Source organism: Boleophthalmus pectinirostris, unplaced genomic scaffold (genome assembly GCF_026225935.1).
Source record: "Boleophthalmus pectinirostris isolate CB_2022bp ecotype Guang Dong unplaced genomic scaffold, ASM2622593v1 HiC_scaffold_22, whole genome shotgun sequence".
NCBI lineage: Eukaryota > Metazoa > Chordata > Actinopteri > Gobiiformes > Gobiidae > Boleophthalmus > Boleophthalmus pectinirostris.
Window position 1 is genome coordinate 34,574,347 of NW_026571190.1, and position 12,534 is coordinate 34,586,880.

Here is a 12,534-nt window from a genome sequence, read left to right on the forward strand (position 1 = left end):
CAAACGCAAATATGGTCACACTAACCTGTATTCCACTGAGTCATGTCCTTTATTCCGACAGAAATTGACCGCATCAGCGCACAAGAGCTGTAGTTTTATCTTCGCTGAGTTTATGCAAATTTAGTTTATGCGGTTTTAAGTTTCATTTCTGTGAGAGTTGCGCAAAACTGAATTAAACACATTATAATCTCAAACGGGCTGATGTGGCTCTAGAGTGGTTACGGTTTATATGTCGTAAAGTTGAATTTATTTATGCAGATTAGTAGTGCAGATAGTAATAATAATGATGATCATTTTAACATAAAGACGTTAACGATTAATTGGTAATCGATCGTTAATTCTTCCGACGATCGATTAAGAAAATTTCATCGAATGCCCATCCCTTGTTATTAGTCTTTTGTGTTTGACCTGGTGGGACCGGCTGTCCTGTTTTCGCCTTGTATTTGGTAAGATTAATTTGGGGACGTCTTTTTTCCTTTAGGTTAGCGATGTGGGTACCGACTTCCACGGCCCTGTACGAGGTTGACCCGGTGCCGCATCATTTTGTTCTGTCGGCTCACCAAGTCCACCTTTCAGTTGTTAGTTTGTTTTTGGGCACAGGAGGGGTTTTAGCATTTTTAAAGTAAATAAAAATTAACTTAAAAATAAAAACTGCTTTTACTTTTGTAACCTTTTCGCTTCCTGTGTCCTCTTTAATATGTTTGATCCAACCGGGTCGTAACAGTATCGTTAAATATAATGATACAGTATTGATATCATGAGTTGCTGTATCGATACCAAGAGTATTTTTTGGTATATTTTACTGAGCCCCATCCACACTAGTACATATTCGAGTCATTTTTGTTCGTGTTCGTCCACACTAATCCGATGGAAAATGGCTCCAGAGACGAAACAATCTGATCTGGCACTGTGTGGACGCTTGAAAACGTTAATACGCTGACGTAGGAGCTCTAGTTGCCGTCCTTACTGGACCACATCACTGTGACTTGCACCTTCCTGATTCGCTGGGTTCGTGACATCGGTCATGTGACACAATTGCGGAAAACAGTTTAAACAAACCACAGAAAAACGGGAAACAGCGTACATAAAACTACCTAGCTAGAAACAACGTGGTTGGACACAAATCGTTTCTGATACGGTGATTCGTTTCAGTGTAAACGTAACCTAAATTATTTAGTTACAGCGCTACAGTTTTGTTGCTTGTTTTGAGGAAGGAAACTTGTTCATGCGACACATTTGACATTTTCACTGTTTTGATGATTAAAATATATGCATTTCTTATTAACTTTGTACAAAAAGGGGTTTAACAAAGATAACAACAGTCATGAGTTATCCTTTATTTTTTATTAAACTGTATCAAATCGATTTGAAATATATCGTATTGAATCGAAAGCTCACTGTATCAAGGTATGTATTGTATCGGCAACTTCTTAATGATACCCAGCCCTATGAAAGGTCCTATATTACACAAAACTGACTCGTGTGAGATTTAAACCGTTATAATATTGTTGTATCTTCAAAAACAGACCTGGAGTTGTGTTTTATTTCATTCACATGTTTGAGTAACTCTTTATTTAGTCTATCTACATCTCGAAAGCCCAGAATGCCCTGTTCCACCTTGTGATGTCAAGAAGTCGTAGTTTACCTTTTGTTCAGTAGAGACTGTCAATTCCATGGCTGAAATTATCCAAATGATTCTAGTGAAGGTGTACGGAGTTTAAAAAAGCGCTTTAAGTGCCTTGAAGGTGGAAAAGCGCCATGTAAAAATGTGACCGTTTAGCATGAAAACACATTGGAGCATTTCCTGTGTTATCACATGACATCCCAAAGTGGAACAGAGTGTTTTCTGCTTGAGAGCGAAGTTTGAAACATGCAGGCTTTGAGTGTTTTTGAAGAGGAAACATTATAATAACACAGATCAGAAACTAGCGTAATCTGGGCCCTTTAAGTCGTAAAATCCCTCCTCTTCTAAGACTCCTCCATGTTTTCCATCCCTGCTCCCAGCGCATCTGTCCGGACGCACTGATGTTGTCACGCTCATAAATTCTCTTATGTAACCGACCGGGGTGGCTCTAAGTCTGCACAGCTGCTTTGTCAACAGGCCTGTCTGCTTATGTAATCACTGGCACTTCAAGGAAACTTGAACAATCATATTTAGTACTGGGTAAAAATAGTAGAAGATGAAAACTTAGCAAGGTTTACACACGGTTTAGATTTAGGTTTGCACGATAATAGGGGTTCAACAATACAACATACAATACTGGTATCGGATATCGGTTCAATCAAGATCCCATTTTCTGATCGTTTAATTGATGTAATACTACGATTTACTGGACAATGTTGGTCCAAAACACCATGTGATATTTTCAAAGCTGTTCTGTAGTTACGTCAAATGATAAATAACTACAGGAAGCCGAGAGGGGTCACAACAAACGCAAACGCCGCAACAAATACAAATGCGACAACACAACAAAAAGCCAAAACGGAAATGACCGTGGGACTCTATTTTAATGCAAATGCCGCAACACAAACACAAATGCCGCCACACATCAAAAAGCCGCAACACATTAAAAAGCCACAACACATTAAAAAGCCACAAGGGAAGTGACCGCGGGACTCTATTTTCCAAAGACTACAGAACTACAACGTGAAAAGTAAAGGAACGGAGAAGTTGGAAACTTAAGTAAAAGTAATTTATTGTTTTATCATTATTCGTTTCACATTGTAGTTCTTCTTCTTCACTTGCCGCTTGATCGGTCCGTCGGAAAATAGAGTCCCGCGGTCACTTCCGTTGTGGCTTTTTGTTGTGTTGTCGCATTTGTATTTGTTGCAGCGTTTGCGTTTGTTGTGACCCCTCTCGGCTTCCGTAAATAACAGATATAAACCACATTTAAATCATTTTTTGTTTGTGTTAAGATACTTTAAGTCAACACTGAAAAAGCTGGATCAGTGCATTTATAAATACAGTATGTTATCCAGTTTAATAGGGATGTAACAATAACCAAATATCGTGATATCGTATCGTCAGAAGTCGCACAATAATACCGTGGGGCGTCACAATATATCGAATTACAAGTTCCTTTGCTTAAATGCATTTTTATAGTAGAAATAGCAAATAAACATTGGGAACTACATATCCCGTAGTTCATTTCGGCGCAGACAACATGAAGAAATATGCTTTTTACTTGAATTCTTGGGGTTATGACGGAAATAATTCACACCAAAATCTTGTCAAAGTATTTCAAAGCAAAAAAGTGTCTACAATTATATCAGCCTCTCCAAAATATCGCAATAAATATCGTACCGTCAGACACATATCGTGATAATATTGTACCGAGAGATCTGGATATTGTTACCTCTCTACAATTTAATAAAGAGTTCAAGGTGCTATATTTGATTTTACTGTGAAAAACATAACTAAATCCTTTAAAATGGTTTGTCCAAAGTCCTTATTTTCCATAATGCATTCCGAGCATCCTAATTATTCACGGTGATGAGTTTATAAACCTCACACTTACTGATTCTCGGACAATAAAACACTTTATAATTCGATGCAGACAGTACACAGTGGACTCATTTTATCTCAATAAACCATGCTTCTACAATATACCTGCTCTGGGCCAATTCAAATTTTGTTCAAATGCAAATCCATTGAAAAGAATCTGATCCTGGTATTTTACTATAATAATACAATTATGAATGCCTTCAAGGTCCTGTATTACACAAAAATATTGACTCTTGTGAGCTTTAGGCCATGTTATAATGTTGTTACCTCATCAAAAACAGACCTGGAGTTGTGTTTTGTTTCATACACGCATGTCTGAGTCATCCTCAAATCGATAATCATTAAGAAATCAATAAATTTTTAAGCTTTCTTTATAATTATTTTTAGTTTGTACAACCATAATACAGTACAATACAAAAAAAGAAAGAAATTGGGTTAAAATTATATTTAGTATGCATAGTATGTAATTTATTTTGTTTTATATACATATTTGTGAAGTTTCGGCCACATCATTTTAATATTTTTGAAACTATGTAATGAATGATGGGTTAACATAAGTTTTTTTCTTCTTCCCACTCCTTTTCAAGAAATGTGTTTTTCTGTTGTTTACAATGTATATGTAGTATGTGTATGATTATTGTTTCTCTCTTGGCTCAAACTCAAAATAAAAAACAAATCAATCCTGCATTATTAGTCTGTTCACATCTCCCAAGTCCAAAATCCTCTGTTCCACCTTGTGATGTCATGTAGTGGTACGTTGGTGGTGGTTTTCAAGTTAACAGCTCCTTTTACATTTTGTTTGTTATAGATTGGTAATTCCAGGGCTGAAATTATCAAAATGATTATGAGTGTTTTCAGTTTGAAAGAAGAACTCAGTCTAAATATGCAGATTAAACGTGTGAATGAAACAAAACACAACTCCAGGTCTGTTTTTGATAAGAAAACAACATTTTAAGGGAAATATCGTATCGTCAAAAGTCTCACAATAATATCGTGGACCATCACAATATATCGAATCGAACTTCCTTTGCTGCTGAACTGGTGTGAGGAGCAGCCGGGTTTTCAGTTAGAATGAGAAAATTCAGATCTTTCAGCTCCAAAACCGATATTTTTGTTTTAAAGGTGCACTTTTTGGTTGGGGTATATGTCATTGCTCTGCCTGGAATGTTCCGCAGTATGACATTAAACAGATCTACATTACATTTTATTCAATTACAGGTGGTTTTATAGCTCAAAAATATCTTGGAAAACAAACATTCTGACAACCTCTCCACAGATCTGACCTGTAACTTGGTCAGGTTTGGTCTCCATGAAGATAGAAAGGTTTAATGTCATACTGTGAAACATTCCAGATAAAGCAAAAACATCTCCATGGAAAAAAGCATTTCACGGACCCTCCAGCAGAAAAATTACACAACGCACCTTTAAGTGTCTACCAATAACCAATATTCAGTTTAGGGATGGAAAATTACACAATTACACACAAAAAATCTGCCTGTAAATCAGGAGTCTCCAACCGGTAGCTCAGGACCCAGAAAGAGTTTCTGAATTATGTATTATTCTGAACAACTCTCTATTTTTCTGAATAATGAATTACCATAGTATACATGTTATTTTGAACTTTGTACTCTAATAAATGGATAATGGATTTATGTTTTAAAGCAGGGGTCTCCTAGCCTGATTCATCAGTCGGTTTCACTTCGTAGAAGACCTCAAATTCGTTCGCTCAACAGTAGGCGGGTACTTTTTATCATTTAACCAATCGCTGCTTAAATGCATTGTTTTATAGTAGTAACGGCTCATAAACACAGGAAACTACATATCCCATGATTCATTTCAGCGCATACAACATGAAGAAAGATGTTTTTTACTTGAATTCTTGGGATTACGACGGAAATAATTCACACCAAAATCTTGTCAAGGTATTTTAAAAGCAAAAAAGTGTTGAAATATTGCAAAAAATATTGTACCGTGAGATGCATATCGTGATAATATCTGGTGATTTGGATATCGTTACATCCCTTGATTTTAACATTGAGCCTAATAGAGCCTTTAATTTACTGTCCAAATCGAGACTAAAATGAAACCAGACAAATACAATCACAAATTAAATTGAAATCTGCCTTTTTGCCGCGCTCTTATTGCATTTCCCAGTGTTGTTTATACAGATATATTAGTTTACATTGCATTACGCTGTTGACCGGCTCAAAATGGTTCATATAAATAAAAGCAAACAAGGATTCGAGCAGAGTTGAAGAGAACAGAAGCCAGTGTTTGGAGAGTACACAGACGTTAATAAGCCGTGTATTTAGATGGTCAGCTAATACCAGGAGCTCTCGACATTATAGGGGCAAGTGAACAATGAGCGAGACATCCACAGGCATTTTTTCTCATAGTGTAACCAAGTCTTTAAAGGTGCACTGTGTAACTTTTCTGGTGGTGGGTCCATCACACGCTTTTCTCCATGCGGATGTTATTGCTTTGTCTGGAATGTTTCACAGTGTGGCGTTAAAACTTTTTCTATCTTCATGGAGACCAAACCTGGCCGAGTTACAGGTCAGATCTGTGGAGAGGCGACGCCGCTCACAGTCAGAATGTCTGTCTTTCTAACTATTTTTGAGCTCTAACACCACCAGTAACTGAAGAAGTGTAAGGTTGAGCTGAATAATGCCATACTGCGGAATAGAGGTGTCTCACGATACAATATTGTCACGGTATGAACCTCATTGTACAATATTTATTGCGATATCGTGAGAAAACTCATGATAAGGTGGGGAGGCTCACGATTAGAAATTAAGGCTTTCACGGTACGATATTATCACGATATGCATCTCACGGTATGATATTTATTGCAATATTTTGAAGAGGCTGATATAACTGTATATGGAACACTTTTTTGCTTTTAAAGTACACTGACAAGAGTTATTTCTATCATAATCCTAAAAATTCAAGTAAAAAACATATTTCTTCATGCTGTCTGCGCTGAAATGAGTCATGGGATATGTAGTTCCCAAAAAGCCATGCATTTAAGCAAAGGAACTTGTAATTCGATATATTGTGACAGTCCACGATATTATTGTGAGACTTCTGACGATGCGATATCACGATAGTTTGTACGACCATAATACAGTACAATACAAAAAAAAAAAAAAAAAGAAAGAAAAGAAAGCAATTGGGTTGAAATTATATTTAGTATTTTTCACGATATGCATCTCACGGTTACAAAGGCTTACAAAACTGTGAATATGCAACTCCAAAATATCACAATAAATATCGTAACATGAGATGCATATTGTGATAATATCGTACCAAGAGATTTGGATATCGTTACATCCCTATTTGATACAAATAAAGGCTAACTAATGACTGTGATACTAAAAGTCTTTGTTAAACCGCTTCTTGTGTAAAGTTCATATGAAACACAAACATTTAAATCATCAAAACAGTGAAAATGTCAAATGTGTCGCATAAATGAGTTTCCTTCCTCTAAACAAACAACAAAACTGTAGCGCTGTAACAAAATAATTTAGTAAAATATACAAAAAATGCTCTTGGCGATATATCGATACAGCAGCCCACGATATCAATACTGCATCATCACATTAAACAATACGATATATTGATATTTCAATATTTTTGCACACCCCTAATGCTTAAACGGATCTAAACTATAGGGTTGGCCGTTGTTATGGGTAATAAGACAAGAGATTTTGCTGTTTGTCGAAGAAATTATTCAAAAATTGCAGCCTTTGTTATTTGCTGAACATACTAGAAGCTGTGTTTTGTTTCATTCTCACATGTTCGAGTAACACTTTATTATTATCAAAGCTCTTTTCTTCCTTGCGATGTCATGAAGCGTTAGTTTTCAAGTTAACATACTTTTTACCTTTAGTTCAGTAGATGTTGGAAATTCCAGGGCTGAAATTATCCAAATGATTCTAGTGAAGGTGTATGGAGTTTAAGTTTTCAGTTTGAGAGAAGAACTCAGCCTAAATGTGCAGGGTTTGTGTGTTAAACTTGCATGAATGAAACAAAACACACCTCCAGGTTTGTTTGTGATGAGGCAACAACATTATAACACAGAGAGGGGAAATAAACTCGAGACCATCTTTGAGGAAATGAGGAAAAGGGGCAGTAGGCATGTAAGGTTTCCCTAATCCGAGATCTTATCTGCTCCACTGTTCCGGGTGACGCAGCCAGAGGGACCAAAATAGAGGCAGCTAAAATAGGACCTGTGTCAGAGAGAGACAAATGCTGCTGAACTGGTGTGAGGAGCAGCCGGGTTTTCAGTTAAAATGAGAAAATTCAGATCTTTCAGTGCCAATACCGATATTTTTGTTGGCACTGTGTAACTTTTTGGTTGGGGGATATGTCATTGCTCTGCCTGGAATGTTCCGCAGTATGACATTAAACAGCTCTACATTACATTTATTCAATTACAGGTGGTTTTATAGCTCAAAAATATCTTGGAAAACAGGCATTCTGATGTGAGCAGCATCGCCTCTCCACAGATCTGACCTGTAACTTGGTCAGGTTTGGTCTCCATGAAGATAGAAAGGTTTAATGTCATACTGTGAAACATTCCAGATAAAGCAATAACATCTCCATGGAGAAAAGCATTTCACGGACCCTCCAGCAGAAAAATTACACAACGCACCTTTAAGTTTCTACCAATAACCAATATTCAGTTTAGGGATGGAAAGTTACACAATTACACACCAAATATCAGCATGTAAATCAGGAGTCTCCAACCACTAGCTCAGGAGCCAGAAAAAATGTCTGAATTACGTATTATACTGAATAACTCTATTATTCTGAATAATAAATTACCATTGTACATGTGTTCATTTGAACTTTGTACTCTAATAAACGGATAATGAATTTATGTTTTAAAGCAGGGGTCTCCTAGCCTGATTCATCAACCGGTTTCACGTCGTAGAAGACCTTGCAGAGTTAGAAATTGTTCACTCTACAGTAGGCGGGTACTTTTTATCATTTAACCAGTCGCTGCTATTTGGTCGTGACGTATGTAATGCGACGCTAACGAGGCTAACTGATATATTTAGCTTTTCCCAAATCCCGTAGGAAGAAGGAACAATAACGTCTTTCCCCTTGATGAAATTCACCAAACATTCTCTTTGTTCTGGCTTTAAATCCTTGATCTCGGGAATCGTTGACAACATTGAACATATCACTCTTCGCTGATTGGCTAGTGCCCGAACCCGCACTTCCAGGGTTTTTGTGAACTGTCTAGTGTATTTTGATTCCTGATCTAGTCGCTGGAGAAAAATTAAATTGAGCAGAGGCAGTAGGCGGCATCAGCCTAGCTAGTGGTCTCCAACCTTTTGAGAGCTACTCATCTTAAAGATATTGAGTATATAAACGAGCCACAGCCTTAAATTGGGTACAGTTAGATGCTCATAAAACATAAACCAGGTATTACTGCACACAGGGCATCAAAATTATACATTTACAGTGGTAATAGCCATTTAATTAACACAAATTTTGTTATTCAGCACACTGCATATAATTCTTAAATCTCCTGGCGAGTTACATGTAAGGGGTTGGAGAGCTAGTGATATTCCTGTTTTAAAGGCATCTAAGGCTGCGTTCAGACTGCAGCCTGAAGTGACCCAAATCAGATTTTTTGGCTTCTATGTGACCTGTATCCGATTTTTTAATGACAGTCTGAACAGGCACAGATCCGATTTTTTCAAATGCGACCCAGGCCACTTGGATATGTGGTCCTGAAACTGATACATATCTGATCTTTTGACATGCGACTTCAGTCTGAACGGCCAAAGCGCATCCATCTGACCTACACGTCATCAACAAGCAACAAACGTCACTATCCTGTGCTGAAGCAGGCGAAACCCGGAACTGTAAAATCTCCAGGTGCTCAATGCTCGCGTCCATGTTTGGACAACTTCCGTAAACACAGAGCACGCTCGCTGCGGTTGACGCATGGGGTTGACGTCATCGTGTCTCCAGTGAGCATGCGGGACACTTTCGGGCCGTTTACCGTTCACACTGGAGTCTCAGACAAGTCGCATTTAATTGGAAATGTGAACGACCTCGCAAAAACATCGGATTTCACAAAAAAATCGGAATTGAGCATTAAGCCCTGCAGTCTGAACGTAGCCTTACTGTACAACATCTAACACTTGTCCTCTTATATCCACTCAGTTTCTTGCGATCGCTAAAATGAGTAGCTCTCCAACATTCCCGTTTTCTAAAGGTCGCTCACTGGATACAAACGGTTGGAGACCCCTGCTGTAAATAGTTTCATTACATCCAATTAAAGGCCCAGTCAGGATTTTGAAATAACAGATATCAGAAGAAAATAAAAATACAGAAGTGTACCATTTTTGGTAACGATGCACCGATATCAATGGTGTTAGCTGGATCGGTATCGGTTCAATGGTATCGATTAAGCTTAGGCCTTTAACTGGATGTAATCTGATTATTTAGAGGCTGATTTTGGCCTAGGACGTCTCATACTGCTTCAAGTTTTTGCATACAAAGTTGTTCTGTAATTATTTAAAGGGTAAATGACAGTTACATAAAACAGACGGATCTCTTGCGTCATAAGTTCGCTGCGTTTTAAACAAATAAGTGTCATCTTGCGTCACTGCACTTGTATCGGTGAAGTCAAAGTATCAATATCAGAAGCTGAGTCCGTCCTAGTTTTTCATCCCTAGTTTTTGTAAAGTAAACTGGACAAAAAAGCTGACTACATTCATGATTTTTCTTATTAAATCCTATTAGACTTGAGTTTATTTTTGACAAATATTTCAGACTCATGAAGCTTTTTTTTTTTTTTTTTAATTAACTGAACTCGTCAAAAGGTATATTTAAAGTGTCCGTATACCGTATTTTCTAATCTACGTGAGATGCCCTGCCTATTTAGACTAATAACTACAATAGAGTTCTTTCCTCAAACTGAAAGACTCTGTTCCACCTGGTGATGTCATGTGGTAATACAGAAGTGCTCCACCGTGTTTTTTTAAACTTCACACACCTTCATTAGAATCATTTGGATAATTTCAGCTCTGGAATCACCAATCTCGACTGAACCAAAGCTAAAAGGTCTTTGTAAACTATCATTACACGACATCACAAGGTGGAGCCGAGCGTTTTGAGCTTTGGCGATGAAGTCAAACTTGTGTGAACGAAACAAAAGACGTTTTCTCATATTGTGCAGCCAGGTTAACAGCTTTGGATTCAGTGGAAGAAGTTAAAGATAAAATATGTGTTTATCTTTGCTCTTTGTCTGTGTTATGAAGGGACAGTCTGACCTGACGCCTGACACACACCAGGGTTTGGCTTTAAAATAGATGGGCACTGTCCTTGTACAATCTGTTGTGATAATAATCATAATCATAATCATAATAGTACAGCATTTGTGCATTATTTGAGTAGCACAATGGTCTATATAAACTTAATTGTATTTCATTATCAGTGCACAACCATCTGTAAAACTGTATTGTGATTAGAGAGAAGTCTGTTTTGAAGTCTAGTAGAAATCTAGTCCTGGTTCCTTAGTGTCCTTAGTCCTTGTTTAAGCCTTTATATAGAGGAAAATATTGGTGTGCAATGTGTCATTATATTGTACTTAAAGTATTAGTATTACAATAATGAGCACAGCAAGTTTCTCTGGTTAAGTGAGGTACACCCCAAAACCGGATATGCAGCTAATGTGGAAAAAGGCTGTCTATTACACACGTCACGAGGATGTTTTGTGACAATTTTAAGTGGCGGACAGAAGCCTGAAGCCCTACTGACCTACATAACACCGAGAGGAGCTGGACGTAAACTGAACCTTTGTTTTCAGGTTAAGTCTGAATGGCCTACATGTGTCATTTACAGGTTAAATCATGGGCCATGAGGAAGCAAATAATTAAGGACACTCCACATCCACCTCTGACCTGGAGGTGGGCACGTGAGACTAGACACGGCTAATAAATGACAGATATTCTTGTGTGTTGGAGCGCTGCTGCAGCCCTGCTGTTTGGAAACTTGAAGAACTACAGATATTCAACAGTGAGCCTGACCTGGCCACACTCTTTGTTGTCTGTGGCCTACAGCCACACGTTAGTACAGGCCTGTGTGTGTAATGTGCACAGGGCACATACTCTGGACACACACTAAATGACGCTGTGCCGCGCACACGTGCCTTACCTGGGTGGGACATGGTAATGGTGTCGTTGGGGCTCCCTGTGCCCAGGCTGTAAACAATAACCGCAGTTGCATTGTTGGCCGCGGCGTTTCGGATTTTCTCTTTGTAAGTGCAGTTTCCTAACGCGATCAGTGCCACCCAGGCGCTGCGCGGGGGCACAGGAGGGAACCGAGCGTTTGGGTCGCAGCCTTGTCTGTCCTGGGGGAAGATGGGCATCAGGACCACTCCGCTGGTCTCCTTCTTCGGAGACTGCTCCCCGTACCGACCGCACTCCGTTTTATCGGTCTTTACCTCCGCAGTAGTGGGGTCACTGTACGTGAGTTCAACAAAAGCAGTGTACCACTCCTCTTTCTCGGCTACCGTGAAGTCCAAGCACAGCAAGTGGACGAAGCAAAACGACAGCAGCCACGTCGAGAGCGCGAGACTGCGGCAGGCTTGGATCAGGGACGGAGCCATGGCTGCTGCGCTGCGCCTGTCACTGTGCGCCTCCGCTCAGAGCCAAGCGCCCTCTATTTAACGCACGAGTGAAAAGTAAACATTGTAGACAGAACAGGGTCGGCCCTGTCCGCCGTGGACTCCCGTCAGCAGCGGCTGGACTCTACACACCACCTGCAGGACACAGGAGCACAGGCTGTTGTTGTCCACTGTCAGCTGTTTGCGTCCCGCTCCGCCATTGGCTGCTTAGCAACACGTGGCATGTCCATGTGTGCAGCAGTAAAAGCCCCTGAGGGCAGGGGTCTGCGAGGGTCTGACAGGGCAATGGCAGTAGTCCTGTTGCGGTGTAAATGACACAGGCTCAGTCCAAGTTCAACACGTTTAAGTCTGTTCAGCAAATAAACTAAATACAATC

At 39.1% G+C, this 12,534-nt stretch overlaps 1 protein-coding gene across 1 annotated transcript in view; it reads right to left on the bottom strand.

Moving 5' to 3' along the window:
• rnf150a (ring finger protein 150a) overlaps window positions 1-12,534 on the bottom strand; it is a 58,668-nt gene that overhangs the window by 46,055 nt on the left and 79 nt on the right. The window contains exon 1 of the mRNA XM_020917786.2: window positions 11,687-12,534. This exon is cut by the window's right edge and continues 79 nt beyond it. Coding sequence (XP_020773445.1) covers window positions 11,687-12,140 — 454 coding nt within the window. The 5' untranslated portion in view covers window positions 12,141-12,534. The remainder of the gene's footprint in view (window positions 1-11,686) is intronic.